The sequence below is a fragment of the Vidua chalybeata genome, chromosome 29 (genome assembly GCF_026979565.1).
Source record: "Vidua chalybeata isolate OUT-0048 chromosome 29, bVidCha1 merged haplotype, whole genome shotgun sequence".
NCBI lineage: Eukaryota > Metazoa > Chordata > Aves > Passeriformes > Viduidae > Vidua > Vidua chalybeata.
In genome coordinates, this window is record NC_071558.1 from 1,845,029 (window position 1) to 1,866,687 (window position 21,659).

General features: G+C 59.7%; 3 protein-coding genes across 5 annotated transcripts in view; 2 read left to right on the forward strand and 1 right to left on the reverse strand.

Moving 5' to 3' along the window:
* The window catches only part of DEDD (death effector domain containing), a 12,690-nt gene extending 4,659 nt beyond the window's left edge, over positions 1–8,031 (forward strand). The window contains exons 2-5 of the mRNA XM_053967038.1: positions 975–1,329; positions 2,905–3,012; positions 3,497–3,643; positions 6,396–8,031. Of these exons, the coding sequence (XP_053823013.1) occupies positions 981–1,329; positions 2,905–3,012; positions 3,497–3,643; positions 6,396–6,772 (981 nt within the window). The 5' untranslated portion in view covers positions 975–980 and the 3' untranslated portion in view covers positions 6,773–8,031. The remainder of the gene's footprint in view (positions 1–974; positions 1,330–2,904; positions 3,013–3,496; positions 3,644–6,395) is intronic.
* A 187-nt stretch (positions 8,032–8,218) lies between these two features.
* NIT1 (nitrilase 1) lies at positions 8,219–15,869 on the reverse strand. Of its 3 annotated transcripts, none has more exons than XM_053967036.1 (7): positions 15,831–15,869; positions 15,239–15,319; positions 13,831–14,100; positions 12,797–12,900; positions 11,242–11,375; positions 10,712–10,837; positions 8,219–9,513 (listed from the first exon to the last, which is right to left on the reverse strand). In XM_053967036.1, the coding sequence occupies exons 3-7, from the start codon at positions 14,088–14,090 to the stop codon at positions 9,235–9,237; spliced, it is 903 nt and encodes a 300-aa protein (XP_053823011.1). In that variant the 5' UTR covers positions 14,091–14,100; positions 15,239–15,319; positions 15,831–15,869; the 3' UTR covers positions 8,219–9,234. The 3 variants fall into 3 exon arrangements, with proteins under 3 accessions (XP_053823011.1, XP_053823012.1, XP_053823010.1); XM_053967037.1 differs by having other exon boundaries at positions 13,831–14,116; XM_053967035.1 differs by having other exon boundaries at positions 15,776–15,854.
* Positions 15,870–15,891: 22 nt separating this feature from the next.
* On the forward strand, positions 15,892–20,939 carry PFDN2 (prefoldin subunit 2). Its single transcript, XM_053967091.1, has 4 exons — positions 15,892–15,998; positions 17,430–17,518; positions 18,842–18,965; positions 20,686–20,939. The coding sequence occupies exons 1-4, from the start codon at positions 15,936–15,938 to the stop codon at positions 20,857–20,859; spliced, it is 450 nt and encodes a 149-aa protein (XP_053823066.1). The 5' UTR covers positions 15,892–15,935; the 3' UTR covers positions 20,860–20,939.
* The last annotated feature ends 720 nt before the right edge of the window (positions 20,940–21,659 follow it).

The window sequence follows — 21,659 nt, forward strand, 5'->3', positions numbered from 1 at the left end:
ATTGTCCCCGTGTCCCCAGGTGCCCATGGCAGGCCGGAAGAGCAGTGGCAGTGCCAGTGGTGGCCTGTACCAACCCCGTGTCCCACTGACCCCGTGTCCCATTGTCCCCGTGTCCCATTGTCCCTGTGTCCCACTGACCCCGTGTCCCATTGTCCCCGTGTGTGTCCCCAGGTGCCCATGGCAGGCTGGAAGGTCAGTGGTGGCACTGGTGGCCCGAGGAGCTGGGCGAGCGCAAGCAGAGCATGTCCCACTGACCTGTGTCCCATTGTCCCCATGTCCCACTGACCTGTGTCCCATTGTCCCCATGTCCCATTGTCCCTGTGTCCCACTGACCTGTGTCCCATTGTCACCGTGTCCCATTGTCCCTGTGTCCCATTGTCCCCATGTCCCACTGACCTGTGTCCCATTGTCCCTGTGTCCCACTGACCTGTGTCCCATTGTCCCCGTGTCCCACTGACCTGTGTCCCATTGTCCCTGTGTGTGTCCCCAGGTGCCCATGGCGGGCCAGAAGTGCAGTGGCACTGCCAGTGGTGGCACTGGTGGCCGGAGGAGCCGGGCGAGCGCGAGCAGGGCCTGTCCCACTGACCTGTGTCCCATTGTCACCGTGTCCCATTGTCCCCGTGTCCCATTGTCCCCATGTCCCACTGACCTGTGTCCCATTGTCCCCGTGTCCCACTGACCTGTGTCCCATTGTCCCCGTGTCCCACTGACCTGTGTCCTGTTGTCCCCATGTCCCACTGACCCCGTGTCCCATTGTCCCCGTGTCCCCAGGTGCCCATGGCGGGCCAGAAGAGCAGTGGCACTGCCAGTGGTGGCAGCGGTGGCCGGAGGAGCCGGGCGAGCGCGAGCAGGGCCTGTCCCACTGACCTGTGTCCCATTGTCACCGTGTCCCATTGTCCCCGTGTCCCATTGTCCCCATGTCCCACTGACCTGTGTCCCATTGTCACCGTGTCCCATTGTCCCCGTGTCCCCAGGTGCCCATGGCGGGCCGGAAGCGCGGCGGTGCCGGTGGCGGCGGCGGCGCGGGCTCGGTGCCGTGGCCCGAGGAGCCGGGCGAGCGCGAGCAGGGGCTGTACTCGCTGCACCGCATGTTCGACATCGTGGGCGCGCAGCTGACGCACCGCGACGTGCGCGTGCTCTCCTTCCTCTTCGTGGACGTGCTGGACGAGGCCGAGCGCGGCCGCATCCGCTCCGGCCGCGACTTCCTGCTGGCCCTGGAGCGCCAGGGCCGCTGCGACGAGAGCAACCTGCGGCAGCTGCTGCAGCTGCTGCGCATCATCACCCGCCACGACCTGCTGCCCTACGTCAGCCTCAAGAGACGGCGCCCCGGTGAGTGCCTGGCGCCGCATGTCGCGATATGTCGCGAGATAATGGGGTCGCTGTCGTGATATACGGGGTCGCCGTTACGATATACGGGGTCACTGTCACAGTGTGGGGTTTTGGGGTCACGTCATCACCCGCCACGAGCAGCTGCCCTACGTCAGCCTCAAGAGACGGCGCCCCGCTGAGTGCCTGGCGCTGTATGTCGCGATATATCGCGAGATAATGGGGTCGCTGTCGTGATATATGGGGTCACTGTCACAGTGTATGGGGGTTTTGGGGTCACGTCATCACCCGCCACGAGCAGCTGCCCCACGTCAGCCTCAAGAGACGGCGCCCCGCTGAGTGCCTGGCGCGATATGTCGTGATATATCACGATATATGGCATCACTGTTGCACTCTATGGGAGTATTGGGGTCACACCATCACCCACCATGAGCTGCTGCCCCACGTCAGCCTCAAGAGACGGCGCCCCGGTGAGTGCCTGGTGCGATATGTCCTGATGTATCGCGATATACGGGATCACTGTCATGATATACGGGGTAATATCAGGGTATTGGGGCCACATCATCACCCACCACGAGCTGCTGCCCTGTCAGGCTCAAGAGATGGCGCCCCGCTGAGTGCGACATGTCGTGATATATCGCGATATATCGTGATATACGGGGTGACTGTTGCGATATATGGAGTTACTGTCACAGTGTATGGGGGTATTGGGGTCACACCATCACGACCACGAGCTGCTGCCCCATGTCAGCCTCAAGAGACGGCGCCCTGGGGAGTGCCTGGCGCGATATGTCGTGATATATCGCGATATACGGAGTCACCATAGTGACATATGGGGTCACTGCCAGAGTGTATGGGGGTATTGGGGTCACGTCATCATCTGCCATTCCTGGTGCCATCCCAGTGCCATCCTGGGACATTCCCAGTGCCATCGTGGTGCCACTCCCGTGCCACCCCGGTGCCATTCCAAGTGCCATTCCAGTGCCATCCCAATGCCATTCCCAGTGCCACTCCCGTGCCACCCCGGTGCCGTTCCCAATGCCATTCCCAGTGCCACCCCGGTGCCATTCCCAGTGCCACCCCGGTGCCATTCCCAGTGCCACTCCCGTGCCACCCCGGTGCCATTCCAGTGCCATCCCAATGCCATTCCCAGTGCCACTCCCGTGCCACCCCGGTGCCGTTCCCGGGGCCATTCCAGTGCCATCCCAATGCCATTCCCAGTGCCACTCCCGTGCCACCCCGGTGCCATTCCCAGTGCCACTCCCGTGCCACCCCGGTGCCATTCCCGGGGCCATTCCAGTGCCATCCCAGTGCCACTCCCGTGCCACCCCGGTGCCGTTCCCAATGCCATTCCCAGTGCCACTCCCGTGCCACCCCGGTGCTGTTCCTAATGCCATTCCAGTGCCACCCCGGTGCCACTCCCGTGCCACCCCGGTGCCATTCCCAGTGCCACTCCCATGCCACCCCGGTGCCATTCCCAGTGCCACTCCCATGCCACCCCGGTGCCATTCCCAGTGCCATTCCCAGTGCCACTCCCGTGCCACCCCGGTGCCATGCCGTGCCCGTTTCTGTTCCCAGTGTGCCCAGACCTGGTGGACAAGTACCTGGAGGAGACGTCCATCCGCTACGTCACCCCCCGCGCGCCCGGGGGGGCCCCGCCCGGCCTCGGCCACCCCCACAAATCAGGTACGGACCCCTGGGGCCACTGTCAGCTTTGGGGTCACTGTCACCTTTGGGGTCACTGTCACCTTTGGGGTCGCTGTCACCTTTGGGGTCACTGTCACCTTTGGGGTCACTGTCAGCTTTGGGGTCGCTGTCACCTTTGGGGTCACTGTCAGCTTTGGGGTCACTGTCCCCTTTGGGGTCATTGCCCTCCTTTGGGATCATCACCCCCATTTGGGATCATCACCCTCTTTTGGGGTCATCACCTTCTTTTGGGATCGTCAGCCCAAATTGGGATTATCAACTCCTTTTGGGGTCACCACCCCCCATTTGGGGTCATCCCAAAGTTCCCAACCCCGGAACCTCTCAGGGCTCTGGGTTTGGGGGATTGTGCCCAGATCTGACGGATGGATTTGGGGTTCCCTGGATGGATTTGGGGTCTCTGGGGTTGGATTTGGGGTTCCCTGGGTGGATTTAGGGTCGCTGACCCCATTTCCCCGTGTCCCAGTGCCTGCCCCCCACCCGTCCCTGTGCTGCCCCCCGGGGGGGCCCCAGCTGGGCCCGAAGCGCCCGGGCCGGGCCCGGAGCCTCCTCGGGAGCCAACGGAAACGCAGGAAGTCAGCGACCCCCGACCCCAAGGAGAAACAGACCTGCGGTGAGGGGATACGGGATCGGGAATGTGGGATCGGGAATGGGGGATTGGGAATGGGGGATTGGGATCGGGAATGTGGGATCGGGAATGGGGGATTGGGAATACGGGATTGGGATTGGGATCGGGAATGTGGGACCGGGAATGTGGGATTGGGAATGTGGGATTGGGATCGGGAATGTGGGATCGGGGATTGGGATCGGGAATGTGGGATTGGGATTGGGATCCCCAAGGAGAAACAGACCTGCGGTGAGGGGATACGGGATCGGGAATGTGGGATCGGGAATGGGGGATTGGGATCGGGAATGTGGGATCGGGAATGGGGGATTGGGATCGGGAATGTGGGATCGGGAATACGGGATAGGGAATATGGGATTGGGATCCCTAAGGAGAAACAGACCTGCAGTGAGTGGGACACGGGATTGGGATCGGGGGGATTGGATCCCAAAGAAAAACAGACCTGGGGTGAGGGGATACGGGACCGGGAATGTGGGATTGGGAATGTGGGATCGGGGATTGGGATCGGGAATGTGGGATTGGGATCAGGAATTTGGGATTGGGATCCCAAGGAGAAACAGACCTGCGGTGAGGGGATACGGGATCGGGAATGTGGGATTGGGAACACGGGATTGGGATCCCCAAGGAGGAACAGACCTGTGGTGAGTGGGATACCGGATCGGGATTGGGAATGTGGGATTGGGAATGTGGGATTTGGGATGGGGAATATGAGATTGGGGTTGCGATCCCCAAGGAGAAACAGACCCGCAGTGAGGGGGATATGGGATTGGGGATATGGGATTGGGATCCCCGAGGAGAAACAGACCTGTGGTGAGCGGGACACGGGATCGGGGGGATTGGATCCCAAAGAAAAACAGACCTGGGGTGAGGGAAGGGGGGAGACTGGGAATGCGACTGGGGGAAGAACTGGGACTGGGGGTATCCAGGACTCACTGGGCGGGGAGTTGGGATGGGAGGGTTTGGGATTGGGGGGGGTTCCTGGAATTGGGGCAATCCCTGGAATTGTGAGACATCCTGAGAGGGGAAATGTGTTTGGGGTTTGGGGGCCAATTACTGAGTGGTGGAGCCCCGTGAGGAGGAAATCCCCCCCCAAACTCCATCAACCCTGGACCTCAGGATGGGACCTCTCTTTCCCACATCCCCCAATCCCGAACCCCTAAACCCCACATTTCTCTAATCCTAAACCCCACATCCCCCAATCCCAAACCCCTAAACCCCACATTGCCCCACTCCCAAACCCCCTAAACCCCACATTTCCCCACTCCCAAACCCCCTAAACCCCACATTTCCCCAGTCCCAAACCCCCTAAACCCCACATTTCCCCAGTCCCAAACCCCCTAAACCCCACATTTCCCCAGTCCCAAACCCCCTAAACCCCACATCCCCCAATCCCAAACCCCTTAAACCCCACATCCCCCAATCCCAAACCCCCTAAACCCTACATTTCCCCAGTCCCAAACCCCCTAAACCCCACATCCCCCTAATCCCAAACCCCCTAAACCCCACATCCCCCACTCCCAAACCCCCTAAACCCCACATCCCCCTAATCCCAAACCCCTAAACCCCACATTTCTCTAATCCTAAACCCCACATCCCCCAATCCCAAACCCCCTAAACCCCACATTTCCCCAGTCCCAAACCCCCTAAACCCCACATCCCCCTAATCCCAAACCCCCTAAACCCCACATTTCCCCACTCCCAAACCCCCTAAACCCCACATTCCCCCAATCCCAAACCCCATAAACCCCACATCCCCCATTCCCAAACCCCATAAACCCCACATTCCCCAATCCCAAACCCCCTAAACCCCACATCCCCCAATCCCAAACCCCCTAAACCCCACATTCCCCCAATCCCAAACCCCCTAAACCCCACATTCCCCCAATCCCAAACCCCTAAACCCCACATTTCTCTAATCCTAAACCCCACATCCCCCAATCCCAAACCCCCTAAACCCCACATCCCCCAATCCCAAACCCCTAAACCCCACATTTCTCTAATCCTAAACCCCACATCCCCCAATCCCAAACCCCCTAAACCCCACATCCCCCTAATCCCAAACCCCCTAAACCCCACATCCCCTAATCCCAAACCCCCTAAACCCCACATTCCCCCAAACCCCCTACACCCCACATTCCTCCAATCCCAAACCCCCTAAACTCCACATTTCCCCAGTCCCAAACCCCCTAAATCCTACATTCCCCCAAACCCCCTAAACCCCACATCCCCCAATCCCAAACCCCCTAAACCCCACATCCCCCAATCCCAAACCCCCTAAACCCCACATTTCTCTAGTCCTAAACCCCACATCCCCCTAATCCCAAACCCCCTAAACCCCACATCCCCCAATCCCAAACCCCCTAAACCCCACATCCCCCTAATCCCAAACCCCTTAAACCCCACATCCCCCAATCCCAAACCCCCTAAACCCCACATCCCCCTAATCCCAAACCCCTTAAACCCCACATCCCCCAATCCCAAACCCCTTAAACCCCACATCCCCCAATCCCAAACCCCTAAACCCCACATTTCTCTAATCCTAAACCCCACATCCCCCCAATCCCAAACCCCCTAAACCCCACATTTCTCTAGTCCTAAACCCCACATCCCCCTAATCCCAAACCCCCTAAACCCCACATTTCTCTAATCCTAAACCCCACATCCCCCAATCCCAAACCCCTAAACCCCACATCCCCCAATCCCAACCCCCCTAATCCCCCTTTTCCCCCCCCAAAACCAGACATCCGCCTGCGCGTGCGCGCCGAGTACTGCCAGCACGACTCCGCCCTGCACGGCAACGTCTTCTCCAACAAGCAGGACCCTCTGGAGCGCCAGTTCGAGCGCTTCAACCAGGCCAACACCATCCTGAAATCCCGGGATTTGGGCTCCATCATCTGCGACATCAAATTCTCGGAGCTCACCTACCTCGACGCCTTCTGGCGGGATTACATCAACGGCTCCCTCCTGGAGGCCCTCAAGGGCGTCTTCATCACGGACTCGCTCAAACAGGCCGTGGGCCACGAGGCCATCAAGCTGCTGGTCAACGTGGACGAGGAGGATTACGAGCTGGGCCGCCAGAAACTCCTCAGGAACTTGATGCTCCACACGGCTCCCTGAGGGATCCATCCCTGGGGTTTTTTTTTTGAGTTGTTTTTTTTTTTTTTTTTCCTTCCCCTGGGATTTTCTGGTTTTTTTTTTTTTTTTTCCCCCCCCGATTCTTCCGCCCGTGCGGAGCCCGCTCATGGATTTGGGGAGGGTTGGAGGTGTGGGGGATTCCGGGATTCGGAGCTTTTTGGGGTTCCTGATGGGTTCTCCTTGTGTTTTCTCTCCCGTTTTTTTCTTTTGTATCCATTAAAAAACGGTGATGAAAAGGCAAAAATCCCATTGGTGCGACACGCTGGGATTTGGGGATGTGGAATATTCCAGAATTTCTCACTTTTCCCTGTCAATTTCTCCTTGTGTTTTCCATGTTTTCTCCCTATTTTCTTTTCTTTTTTATCCATTAAAAATGTCAAGAAAAAGGCAAAAACCCCGTTAGTGCGGTGCAGTCGGAATTGGGGATCTGAGGTGTGGGAAGCCCTGGAATATTCTGGTTTGGAGGTCTGGGATATTCCAGGATTTGGAGCTTTTTGGGGTTCCTGATGGGTTCTCCTTGTGTTTTCTCTCCCGTTTTTTCTTTTGTATCCATTAAAAAACGGTGATGAAAAGGCAAAAATCCCATTGGTGCTGGGATTTGGGGATTGGGGGTGTGGAATATTCCCGAATTCCTCTCTTTTTTTTCCTGTCAAACTCCTCCCTCTTCCTGTGTTTTCCATGATTTTTCCCTATTTTCTGTTCTTTCATATCCATTAAAACAGTGCCAAAAAGGCAAAAATCCCGTGGTGCAACACGCTGAGGATTGGGAATTTGAAGTGTGGGGGAGGCATTGGAATAATGGAATATTCCAGAATTCCTCGTTTTTCCCTGTCAATTTCCCATTTTCCCTGTGTTTTCCGTGATTTTTCCCTGTTTTCTGTTCTTTTTTTAATCCATTAAAAAGAGCAGCAAAAAGGCAAAAATCCCATTGGTGCACTCAGAACTGGGGATTTGAGGTGTGGGAAGCATTGGAAAGATGGAACATTCCAGAATTCCTCACTTTCCTCATCAATTCTTCTTTGTGTTTTCTGTGATTTTTTTCCTCTTTTGTATCCATTAAAAATGGTCAAAAAAAGGGTAAAAATCCCATTTTAAGAACCTGAGGGACACGCTGGGATTTGGGGGTGTGGAATATTCCAGAATTCCTCAATTTCCTTATCAAATTCCTCCTCCTTGTGTTTTCCATGTTTTTTCCCCCTTGTTTTTTCCCTCTTTTATATCCATTAAAAGCAACGACAAAAAGCAAATGGCAATTTCCCCCAAAATTCCCATTTTCTGCCCCAGATCCTTGTTTTTCCTCCCCAAAAATTTCCCATCTGACAGGGATGGAGTTTTTTCCCATTTTCCTTGGTTTTCTCCCCATTCCCACCCAGCACTTGGAGGGTTCAGGGTTGTCCCCACTCCCTCCCATCCCAAAATTCCTCCACACTTTGGGGTCATTTCCTGGGATCTTTATATTTTTCAAATTTCAATAGAAGGAAATCTCTCCCCCCAAGAAGCCCCCAAAAAAGGGGGAACCCCCCCCCCCAAAAAAAAGCAGAAATCCCTTTTGGGGACAAAAGTGCTGATTCAGTGCAAATTTGGGGTGAATTGGGGCAGATTTGGGGTTGAATTGAGGCAGATTTTGGAATGAATTGAGGCAGATTTTGGGGCACATTCTGAGCTGATTCAAAGCACATTTGGGGTTGATTTGGGGCAGTTTCAGAGCAGATTTGGGACTCCCCAAAAAAGAAGGGGGACACGTTGTGCTGTTTCACGTTGGGGACAAAAAGGTCGATTTGGAGCATATTTGGTGTAAATTAGAGCAGATCTGGGGCAGATTCAGGCTCAATTTTGGGCTAAATTGATGCAGATTTGGAGCAAATTTGGGGCTGAATCGGGACCCCAAAAAAGAGTGGGGACCCCAAAAGGAGAGCAGGCAGGACACATTGTGATTTCATTCTGGGGACAAAAGGGCAGATTTGGGGCTGATTTAGGGCTCAATTCAAGCACATTTGGGACCTCTAAAAAGAGAAAAGGAGGACACATTGTGCCATTTCACTTTGGGGACAAAAGGGGCAGATTTGGGGCTCCCAAAAAGAGAAAGGAGGACACGTTGTGCCATTCCATTTTGGGGACAAAAAGGGCAGATTTGGGGCTGAATTGATGCAGATTTATGACTCCCAAAAAGAGAAAGGGGGACACATTGTGCCATTCCATTTTGGGGACAAAAAGGGCAGATTTGGGGCTCCCAAAAAGAGAAAGGAGGACACGTTGTGCCATTGCATTTTGGGGACAAAAGGGGCAGATTTGGGACTCCCAAAAAGAGAAAGGGGGACACGTTGTGCCATTCCATTTTGGGGACAAAAGGGGCAGATTTGGGACTCCCAAAAAGAGAAAGGGGGACATGTTGTGCCATTCCATTCTGGTGCAAGCCGAGCAGATTCGGCCCCAGCCCGGCGCCGTCACGTCCCCGGTGTCCCCGGTGTCCCCGGCAGGGCCCCGTAGATGTCCCCACGGCGGTGGCCGTGCACGGGCAGGTCCCTGCGCACCTGCTCCAGGTAGCCCAGGTCGATCTGGGCCAGGCACAGCCCCGGCCCCTCGTGGCACTGGGCCACCACGGTGCCCCAGGGATCGGCCACCAGCGAGTGGCCGAAGGACGCCCGGCTGGCGTTGTGCCGGCCGGTCTGAGCCGCGGCCACCACGTAGCACTGGCACTCGATGGCACGGGCACGCAGCAGCACCTGAGGGGACAGCGGTGTCACCCGGGGGGCACAGGGTGGGCATGGGCACGCAGCAGCACCTGAGGGGACAGCGGTGTCACCCGGGGGGACATGGGGGGCACAAGGGGCACGGGCACGCAGCAGCACCTGAGGGGACAGCGGTGTCACCTGGGGGGACATGGGGGGCACAAGGGGCACGGGCACGCAGCAGCACCTGAGGGGACAGCAGTGTCACCCGGGGGGCACAGGGTGGGCATGGGCATGCAGCAGCATTTGAGGGGACAATGGTGTCACCCAGGGGACAGCAGTGTCACCAAGGAGGGCAGAGGGGGCACAGGCACGCAGCAGCACCTGAGGGGACAGCGGTGTCACCCGGGGGGCACAGGGTGGGCATGGGCATGCAGCAGCACCTGAGGGGACAGCGGTGTCACCAAGGAGGGCAGAGGGTGGGCATGGGCATGCAGCAGCACCTGAGGGGACAGCGGTGTCACCCGGGGGGCACAGGGGGGGCACAAGGGGCACGGGCACGCAGCAGCACCTGAGGGGACAGCGGTGTCACCCGGGGGGCACAGGGGGGGCATGGGCATGCAGCAGCATTTGAGGGGACAATGGTGTCACCCAGGGGGACATGGGGGGCACTCGATGGCACGGGCACGCTGCAGCAACTGAGGTGACAGCGGTGTCACCCAATGGACACTGGGGACACTCGATGGCACGGGCACACAACAGCACTGAGCGGGACAGTGATGTCACCAAGCCCCCCTGGGTGTCCCCACTCCCCTCAAGGTGTCCCCAATCCCCTAGGGGTGTCCCCAATCCCCTTCTTGGGTGTCCCCAAACCCCCAGAGGTGTCCCCAAGCCCCCCTAGGGGTGTCCCAAAGCCTCCATGGGTGTCCCCAAGCTCCCCCAGGGTGTCCCCAAGCCCCACCAGGGGTGTCCCAAACCCTCCATGGGTGTCCCCAAACCCCCCCAGGGTGTCCCCAAGCCCCCCCAGGGGTGTCCCAAACCCTCCATGGGTGTCCCCAAGCCCCCCCAGGGGTGTCCCAAACCCTCCATGGGTGTCCCCAAGCCCCCCCAGGGCTGTCCCCAAACCCCCCCAGGGTGTCCCCAAGCTCCCCCAGGGTGTCCCCAAACCCCCCCAGGGTGTCCCCAAGCCCCCCCAGGGGTGTCCCAAACCCTCCATGGGTGTCCCCAAGCCCCCCCAGGGCTGTCCCCTCACCTCCCAGTGCGCGGCTCCGGTGGGGACGGTGAAGGCCGAGGGGAAGGTCAGGATTTGGGCACCGGCCCCACGCAGGGCCTGGGCCAGCTCCGGGAAACGCAGGTCATAGCACACAGCCAGCCCCAGCTGGGGGGACAGGGTGAGGGGACATTGGGGACAGCTGGGGACACCCTGGGGACAGCCCTGGGACAGCCCTGGGGACATGGGGGGTCAGGGGATCCCTGTGGATCAGGGCAGGGCCAGCTCCAGGACCCACAGCCCGTAGCACGTGGCCAATCCCAGCTGGTTTTTGGGAATACCGTGGGTCACTGAGGGCAGGGGACACCCAAGGACACCCTGGGGACACTTGGGGACAGCCGAGGGCACCCCTGGGCACTGCGGGGTCAGAGGTGGGGTTAGCTCTGGGGCACACGGCCAGCCCCAGGCTTTTTTGGGAATACCAGGGATCAGTGAAGGCAGGGGACAGCAGGGGACAGCAGGGGACAGCAGGGGACAGCAGGGGACAGCAGGGGACACGGGCAGGGCCGTACCTTGCCCACGGGGGTGTCGATGGGGGGCAGCAGCTCCCGGCCGGGGTTGGTGAAGGAGCTCTCGCACAGCGCCGGCGCCCCCGGCAGCGCCGCGTCAAACAGGTGCAGCTTGCGGTACGCGGCCAGCAGCGCGCCTGGGGACAGCCACCACAGGGGTTGGGGACAGCCACCACAGGGGCTGGGGACAGCCACCGGGGTTGGGGACAGCCACCGGGGTTGGGGACAGCCACCACAGGGGCTGGGGACAGCCACCACAGGGGTTGGGGACAGCCACCGGGGTTGGGGACAGCCACCACAGGGGTTGGGGACAGCCACCGGGGTTGGGGACAGCCACCACAGGGGCTGGGGACACTGGGGACAGCCAGGGATTGGGAATGGTGCAGATACATGGCCACCAGCGCGCCTGGGGACAGCCACCACAGGGGTTGGGGACAGCCACCGGGGTTGGGGACAGCCACCACAGGGGCTGGGGACAGCCACCACAGGGGCTGGGGACACTGGGGACAGCCAGGGATTGGGAATGGTGCAGATACATGGCCACCAGCGTGCCTGGGGACAGCCACCACAGGGGTTGGGGACAGCCACCACAGGGGCTGGGGACAGCCACCACAGGGGCTGGGGACAGCCACCGGGGTTGGGGACAGCCACCACAGGGGCTGGGGACAGCCACCACAGGGGTTGGGGACAGCCACCGGGGTTGGGGACAGCCACCACAGGGGCTGGGGACAGCCACCACAGGGGTTGGGGACAGCCACCACAGGGGCTGGGGACACTGGGGACAGCCAGGGATTGGGAATGGTGCAGATACATGGCCACCAGCGTGCCTGGGGACAGCCACCACAGGGGCTGGGGACAGCCACCAAAGGGGCTGGGGACACTGGGGACAGCCAGGGACAGTGGGGACATTCAGGGATTGGGAATGCTCCCAGTACGTGCCCACCAGCGCGCCTGGGGACAGCCACCACAGGGGTTGGGGACAGCCACCACAGGGGTTGGGGACAGCCACCACGGGGGTTGGGGACACTGGGGACAGCCAGGGACAATGAGGACAGACAGGGGTTGGGAATGGTGCAGGTACACGGCCACCAGCACACCTGGGGACAGCCACCGGGGTTGGGGACAGCCACCAAGGGGCTGGGGACAGTCACCATGGGGGGTTGGGGACACTGAGGACAGTCAGGGACAATTGGGGACAGCCAGGGACAGTGGGGACAGCCAGGGACAATGAGGACAGACAGGGGTTGGGAATGGTGCAGGTACACGGCCAGCAGCGTGCCTGGGGACAGCCACCAGGGTTGGGGACAGCCACCACAGGGGTTGGGGACACTGGGGACAGCCAGGGACAGTGGGGACAGACAGGGATTGGGAATGCTCCCGGTACGTGGCCACCATCGCGCCTGGGGACACCAGGCAGGAATGGTGGGGACACGTGGGGACACAGGGACATCTGGAGGGTTGGGAATGCTGGGGACACAGGGACTGGGGATCCAGGGGACACGGGGTGGCACAGGGGTGGCACAGGGGTGGCACAGGGCTCAGGAAGGCCGTGTCCCACCCGAGTTGTCCAGCAGCAGGTGACAGTTGTAGATCCGGCCGGTGCTGTCCCAGTCCTGGCCACGCTCGTGGAAGCCCCCGAGGGAGAGCCACACGTCACATTCCCTGGGGACACAGAGTGACATGGCATGGGGACACAGAGTGACGTGGCATGGGGACACACATAGTGACATTCCCTGGGGACACACATAGTGACACTCCTTGGGAACACACGGCCACATCCCCTGGGGACACAGAGTGACATTCCCTGGGGACACACACTGATATCCCCTGGGGACACCGAGTGACATGGCATGGGGACACACAGTGACACTCCCTGGGGATAGACACAGTGACACCCCCTGTGACACAGGGTGACACCCCCAGTGACACAGTGACACCCCCTGTGACACAGGGTGACACTCCGGTGACACAGTGACATCCCCTGGGGACACAGTGACATCCCCAGTGACACACAGTGACATCCCCATGGGACACAGTGACACCCCTGGTGACACAGGGTGACACCCCCAGTGACACAGGGTGACACTCCAGTGACACAGGGTGACACCCCCAGTGGCACAGTGACACTCCGGTGACACAGGGTGACACCCCCAGTGACACAGTGACATCCCCAGTGACTCAGGGTGACACTCCAGTGACACAGTGACACCCCCGGTGACACAGTGACATCCCTTGGGGACACAGTGACATCCCTTGGGGACACACAGTGACACTCTGGTGACACAGTGACACTCTGGTGACACAGTGACACTCCGGTGACACAGGGTGACACTCTGGTGACACAGGGTGACACCCCCAGTGACACAGTGACACTCCGGTGACACAGGGTGACACCCCCAGTGGCACAGTGACACTCCGGTGACACAGTGACACTCCGGTGACACAGGGTGACACTCTGGTGACACAGTGACACCCCCGGTGACACAGGGTGACACCCCCAGTGGCACAGTGACACCCCCAGTGGCACAGTGACACTCCGGTGACACAGGGTGACACTCTGGTGACACAGGGTGACACCCCGGTGTCCCGTACCTGGCCAGCTGGCGGTAGCGCCCCACGATGTCCCCGTGCAGTGGCTCTGCCAGCGCCAGGCTGTGCTGGGGACCGTCCCCGATGAAGTCGAAGCCCTCGGGCAGGAACACGGCGCGGGCCCCCGCGGCCGCCGCGCGCCGCACCAGCGCCGAGCACTGCCGCCAGTTGTGCTCCTTGTCCGCCGTGGATGTCACCTGTGCCACCGCCACCAGCCCCCCCGGGGGCTCCGGGGACACCGCCGGGGCTGGGGGCGCTGCCATGGCCGGGGGGCTGCGGGGAGGGGACACTGAGGGACTCAGGGGGACACCAGTGGGCTTGGGGACACTGACGGGGCTGGGGACACCCATGGGCTTGGGGACACTGTGAGGGACTCAGGGGGACACCCATGGGCTTGGGGACACCAATGGGCCTGGGGACACTGTGAGGGACTCAGGGGGACACCCATGGGGCTGGGGACACCCATGGGGCTGGGGACACCCATGGGCCTGGGGACACCCATGGGGCTGGGGACGCTGACGGGGCTGGGGACACTGTGAGGGACAGGGGGACACCAACGGGCTTGGGGACACTGCCATGTGAGGGACAGGGGGACACCGCTGGGGCTGGGGGCGCTGCCATGGCCAGGGGGCTGCGGGGAGGGGACACCGTGAGGGACCCATGGGCTTGGGGACACTGACGGGGCTGTGGGACACCGTGAGGGACAGAGGGACAACCATGGCTCTGGGGACACCAACGGGCTTGGGGACACTGCCGTGTGAGGGACAGGGGGACACCAACAGGCCTGGGGACACTGACGGGGCTGGGGACACTGTGAGGGACTCAGGGGGACACCCATGGGCTTGGGGACACTGATGGGGCTGGGGACACTGTGAGGGACTCAGGGGGACACCCATGGGCTTGGGGACACTGACGGGGCTGGGGACACTAATGGGTCTGGGGGCGCTGCCATGGCTGCAGGGCTGCAGGGAGGGGACACTGAGGCACTCAGGGGGACACTGCCACGGCTGTGGGACACTATGAGGGACTGGGAGGGACAGGGGGACACCAACGGGTCTGGGGACACTGATGGCTCTGGGGGTGCTGCCATGGCCACAGCGTTTTTGGGGTTCTCCACAGGGTTTTTGGGGTCCCCCTGGGGTTTTTTGGGGTTCTCCACAGGGTTTTTGGGGTTCCCATGGGGGTTTTGGGGTCCCCATGGGGTTTTTGGGGTTATTCACAGGGGTTTTTGGGGTCCCCCTGGGGTTTTGGGGGTTCTCCACAGGGCATCTGGGGTCCCCATGGGGGTTTTGGGGTCCCCATGGGGTTTTTGGGGTTATTCACAGGGGTTTTTGGGGTCCCCCTGGGGTTTTTGGGGTTATTCACAGGGGTTTCGGGGTCCCCCTGGGGTTTTCGGGGTCCCCCTCGGTACCTGCCCGCGGTGCTGGCGCTCTGGGGGGCTCTCGAGGGTCTCGGGGGGCAGCACAGCAGGGCCCGGGGGGCCACCCTCAGCCTGGGGGGGGGACACCCCAAATTGGGGAGGGGTCATACGGCTGGGGGGAGAACCTGGAACCCACACAGACTGCCCCTGAACCCCCAAAATTGCCCCAAACATCCCCAAAATGTCCCAGCTGTGACCCCAAACTGCCCCCTGACCCCCCCAAAATGTCCTCAGCTCCCCCTGAGCTGCCTCAATTTTGATCCCAAAGTACCCCAGCCCCCCAAAAACTGCTGCCAGACCCCCTCAGACTGCCCTAAAGACCCCCAAAACTACCCCAGACCCCCCAAACTACCCCAAACATGCCCCGAACTACCCCAGACCCCCCCAAACACCCCCTAAATCGCCCCCCGCCACCCCCTACCTATCCCCAGCCCCCAAATCCCCAAACCCCCCGCACCTCCGCCCTCCCCCCACCCCACACCCCCTTTTCCCCCCACTTTCTCCCCGTTTCTCGCCCCATTCCCGCACATTCCCCGCCGGCGGCAGCGCGGCCAAAGTTCCCCCCCTCAGGCGCTGCCCTCACTCAAGATGGCGCCGCCGCCGCCTCACCCGGGCTCAAGATGGCGGCCGGAAGTGGCGGCGCCGCGCGAGCGGCGGGAGCGGAAGAGGCGGAGCCGCGCGGGCCAAGATGGCGGAGCCGGGGAAGGGGCGAGGGGCGGCCCCGGCGGGGAAGGGGCTGAGCGCCGAGCAGGTCAGGGGGCACCGGGAGCTGGGGAGGGGTCCCCGGGAGCTGCGGGGAGGGGCAGGGGAGTGAGGGGCTGCGTGGGGCGGCGGGGGGATGCGCCTGCGCGTGAGGGGAAGGTGGGGAGTGAGGGGGGGGTCCCTGATAAAGAGGGGGGGTCTCTGATAAGGGGGGGCTGGGGAGCGAGGGGGGTCTCTGGGACTGGGGGGTTCCCCCTTAGCCCGAGGAGCTCCCCAAGCCCCCTGTGGGATCCCCCCTCCCCAGTCCCAGGGGTTTCTCCCAGTTTATCCCGATCCCAGTCCTATCCCAGTTGATCCCAGTTCATCCCAGTTTACCCCAGTTCATCCCAGTTCATCCCAGTCCTATCCCAGTTCATCCCAGTTTACCCCAGTTCATCCCAGTTTACCCCAGTTCATCCCAGTCCTATCCCAGTTTACCCCAGTTCATCCCAGTCCATCCCATTCTGAGCTCTCCAATCCCATTCCCAGTTCCCCAGTCCGGGTTTATCCCCATCCTGGTTTATCCCAGTTTATCCCAATTAAGCCCAGTTTACCCCAGTTTATCCCATTCCCAGTCCATCCCAGTTGATCATAGTCTCAGTCCCATTCCCAGTCTATCCCAGTCCCTCCCAGTCCATTCCCAGTGTGTCCCAGTCCCTTCCAGTCCATTCCCAGCCCCTCCCAGTCCGTCCCAGTCCATTCCCAGTTGCTCCCAGTCCATTCCCAGCCCCTCCCAGTGTGTCCCAGTCCATTCCCAGTGTGTCCCAGTCCATTCGCAGTCTATCCCAGTCCATTCCCAGCCCCTCCCACTCCCTCCCACTCCCTCCCACTCCATTCCCAGTGTGTCCCAGTCCCTTCCCAACCCCTCCCAGTCCGTCCCAGTCCGTCCCAGTCCATTCCCAGTCTCTCCCAGTGTGTCCCAGTCCATTCCCAGTGTATCCCAGTCCATTCCCAGCCCCTCCCAGTCCATCCCAGTCCATTCCCAGTGTGTCCCAGTCCGTCCCAGTCCGTCCCACTCCATTCCCAGTCCATTCCCAGTCCGTCCCAGTCCCTCCCAGTCCGTCCCAGTCCATTCCCAGTCCGTCCCAGCCCCTCCCAGTCCGTCCCAGTCCGTCCCAGTCCATTCCCAGTCCGTCCCAGTCCCTTCCCAGTCCGTCCCAGCCCCTCCCAGTCCGTCCCAGTCCGTCCCAGTCCATTCCCAGTCCGTCCCAGTCCATTCCCAGTCCGTCCCAGTCCGTCCCAGTCCATTCCCAGTCCGTCCCAGTCCATTCCCAGTCCCTCCCAGTCCGTCCCAGTCCGTCCCAGTCCCTCCCAGTCCCTCCCAGTCCCTCCCAGCCCCTCCCAGTCCCTCCCAGCCCCTCCCAGTCCCTCCCAGTCCGTCCCAGTCCGTCCCAGTCCGTCCCAGTCCGTCCCAGTCCGTCCCAGTGCCGCTGTGGTGCAGGTGGTGTCGCGCTTTAACCGCCTGCGGCAGGACCAGCGGGGTTTGGCCTCCAAGGCGGCCGAGCTGGAGCTGGAGCTCAACGAGCACACGTGGGTTTGGGATCTGGGGTTTGGGATTTGGGGTTTGGGATCTGGGGTTTGGGATTTGGGGTTGGGGATCTGGGGTTTGGGATCTGGGGTTTGGGATCTGGGGTTGGGGATCTGGGGTTTGGGATTTGGGATTTGGGGTTTGGGGTTTGGGTTTGGGATCTGGGGTTTGGGATCTGGGGTTTGGGATCTGGGGTTTGGGATCTGGGGTTTGGGATTTGGGGTTTGGGGTCAGGGGTTTGGGATCTGGGGTTTGGGATTTGGGGTTTGGGATTTGGGGTTTGGGATCTGGGGTTTGGGATTTGGGGTTTGGGATTTGGGGTTTGGGATTTGGGGTTTGGGGTTTGGGATTTGGGGTTTGGGATTTGGGGTTGGGGATCTGGGGTTGGGGATCTGGGGTTTGGGATTTGGGGTTTGGGGTCAGGGGTTTGGGATTTGGGGTTTGGGATTTGGGATTTGGGATCTGGGGTTTGGGATTTGGGGGTTTGGGGTCGGGATTTGGGGTTTGGGGTCAGATTTGGGATTGGGACTGCGGATTTGGGGTGGATTTGCGATAGGGTTTTGAGATTGGGGTGGATTTGGGACAGGGATTTGGGCACGGGGATTTGGGGTGGATTTGGGATGAGGATTTGTGGTGTGATTGGGGTGTGTTTGGGGTGGATCAGGGTGGGTTTGGGGTGGGTTTCGGGTGGGTTTGGGGTGGATCAGGGTGGGTTTGGGGTGGGTTTCGGGTGGGTTTGGGGTGGATCAGGGTGGGTTTGGGGTGGGTTTGGGGTGGGTTTGGGGTGGATCAGGGTGGGTTTGGGGTGGGTTTCGGGTGGGTTTGGGGTGGGTTTGGGGTGGATCAGGGTGGGTTTGGGGTGGATCAGGGTGGGTTTGGGGTGGGTTTGGGGTGGATCAGGGTGGGTTTGGGGTGGGTTTGGGGTGGATCAGGGTGGGTTTGGGGTGGGTTTCGGGTGGGTTTGGGGTGGATCAGGGTGGATTTGGGGTGGATCAGGGTGGGTTTTGGGTGGGTTTGGGGTGGATCAGGGTGGGTTTTGGGTGGGTTTGTGGTGGATCAGGGTGGGTTTGGGGTGGATCAGGGTGGGTTTGGGGTGGATCAGGGTGGGTTTGGGGTGGATCAGGGTGGGTTTGGGGTGGGTTTGGGGTGGATCAGGGTGGGTTTGGGGTGGATCAGGGTGGATCAGGGTGGGTTTGGGGTGGATCAGGGTGGATTTGAGGTGGGTTTGGGGTGGATCAGGGTGGGTTTGGGGTGGGTTTGGGGTGGATCAGGGTGGGTTTGGGGTGGGTTTGGGGTGGGTTTGGGCGCTGACCCCGCTGCCCCAGGCTGGTGATCGAGACGCTGCGGGAGGTGGATCCCACCCGGAAGTGTTTCCGCATGGTCGGGGGGGTGCTGGTGGAGAGGACGGTCAAGGAGGTGCTGCCCGCGCTGGAGAGCAACAGGGAGCAGGTCTGGCACCCCAAAACCCACTGGGGAGCCCAAAATCCCACTGGGATCCTGTAAAAACCCTGCAGGGTATCCCAAAACCCACTGGGGAGCCCTAAATCCCACTGGGATCCTGTAAAAACCCAACAGGGTATCCCAAAATTCACTGGGGAGCCCCAAAATCCCACTGGGATCCTGTAAAAACCCAACAGGGTATCCCAAAATTCACTGGGGAGCCCCAAACTCCCGCTGGGATCCCATAAAAACCCAACAGGATATCCCAAAATTCACTGGGATTCTGTAAAAATCCACTGGGACAGCCCTAAATCCCCTGGGATCCCATAAAAACCCTGCAGGGTATCCCAAAACCCACTGGGGAGCCCAAAATCCCACTGGGATCCCGTAAAAACCCAACAGGGCATCTCAAAACCCACTGGGATAACCCCAAACCTACTGAGATCCCATAAAAAACCCAATAGGGTATCTCAAAATCCACTGGGGAGCCCAAAATCCCACTGGGATCCCATAAAAATCCAATGGGGTATCTCCAAATCCAATAGGATCCCATAAACATCCAACGGGGAGTCTAAAAAAATCTGCTGGGACCACCCCAAAAATTGCTCTGGACATTTTCCCCCTTTTTTTCCTCTCCTTTTCCCCATTTTTCCCCCTTTTCCTCCTCCTTTTTTCCCCGTGTTTTCCCCCCAGATCTCCAAGCTCATTGAGGCTCTCTCTTTTCCCCTATTTCCCACATTTCCCATATTTCAGGTTTTTCCCATTTTCCCCATTTTTCCCCCCAGATCTCCAGTCTGAGTCTCTTTTCCCCTATTTCCCACATTTCCCCTATTTCCCATTTTTCCCATTTTCCCCGTTTTCCCCCCCAGATCTCCAATCTGAGTCTCTCTCTTTTCCCCTATTTCCCCTATTTCCCATTTTTCCCATTTTCCCCGTTTTTCCCCCCCAGATCTCCAATCTGAGTCTCTCTCTTTTCCCCTATTTCCCCTATTTCCCCTATTTCCCCTATTTCCCCTATTTCCCATTTTTCCCATTTTCCCCGTTTTCCCCCCCAGATCTCCAAGCTGATCGAGTCTCTCTCTTTTTCCCACATTTCCCCTATTTCCCATTTTTCCCATTTTCCCCGTTTTTCCCCCCAGATCTCCAATCTGAGTCTCTCTCTTTTCCCCTATTTCCTCTATTTCCCATTTTTCCCATTTCCCCGTTTTTCTCCCCAGATCTCCAAGCTGATTGAGTCTCTCTCTTTTTCCCTATTTCCCCTATTTCCCATTTTTCCCATTTTCCCCGTTTTTCCCCCCAGATCTCCAATCTGAGTCTCTCTCTTTTCCCCTATTTCCTCTATTTCCCATTTTTCCCATTTTCCCCGTTTTTCTCCCCAGATCTCCAAGCTGATCGAGTCTCTCTCTTTTTCCCTATTTCCCACATTTCCCCTATTTCCCATTTTTCCCATTTTCCCCGTTTTTCTCCCCAGATCTCCAATCTAACCAAGTCTCTCTCTTTTCCCCTATTTCCCCTATTTCCCATTTTTCCCATTTTCCCCGTTTTTCCCCCCAGATCTCCAATCTAACTGAGTCTCTCTCTTTTCCCACATTTCCCACATTTCCCCTATTTCCCATTTTTCCCATTTTCCCCGTTTTTCTCCCCAGATCTCCAATCTAACCAAGTCTCTCTCTTTTCCCCTATTTCCCCTATTTCCCATTTTTCCCATTTTCCCCGTTTTTCCCCCCAGATCTCCAAGCTGATCGAGGCGCTGGCGCAGCAGCTGCAGGCCAAGGGCCGGGAGCTCTCGGAATTTCGGGAACGCCACAACATCCGCCTGGTGGGCGAGGACGACCCCAAATCCACGCCCCGGGACGGCCCCGAGGGGGGCAAGGGGGGTCCCGGGGGGGTCCTGGTGTCCTGACCCCCCAAAAAAAAATTCCCAAAGGGATTTGGGGTTGTTTCGGGGGGGTTTGGGTAATAAACGGGAGTTTGGGAAAATCCCCGCGTTGGTTTTTATGGGAAAAAGGGGAAAAAGGGTTTGGGGTGAGGGGAGGGGGGAAAAAGGGGAGAACCCCAAATGAGGGGGGTTTCAAGTGGGATTCCAAAAATGGGGGGTGGGGACCCCAAAAATGGGGCGTGGGACCCCAAAATGGGGAGAGGGCACCCCAAAAATGGGGAAAAAGGGCACCCCCAACATAGAGGGTGGGACCCAAAAAAGGGGATCACAAAATGGGGAGAGGAGACCCCAAAAATGGGGATGCAACCCCAAAATGGGGGAAAAAGGGGACCCCAGAGATGGAGGATGGGACCCCCAAACCGAGGGGAATGGACCCCAAAAAGGGGGTGTTGGGGTTTGGGGGGAGATCCCCAAAATGGAGGTTTTGGGGTCCAAGGGGGACCCTAAATTGAGGGTGAGGGGTGGGGGGAGGGGACCCCAAAATGGGGGAGGGGGGGATACCACGATGGGACCCCAAAATGTGGGGGGGGATTCCAGGGGGATGGCCCTAAATAGGGGAGTGGGACCCCGAAATTAGGGGAGTGGTGGGGGGGACCCCAAATTGTGTTGGTGACACCCCAAGGGGGGGCCCAGGGGACACCGTGAGGTGACAAAGAGAAGGGGGTGACAAGGACACAGCAGGGAGGTGACAAGGACATGGGGGGTGACAAAGAGAAGGGGTGACAAGGACACAGCAGGGAGGTGACAAAGGGAATGGGGTGACA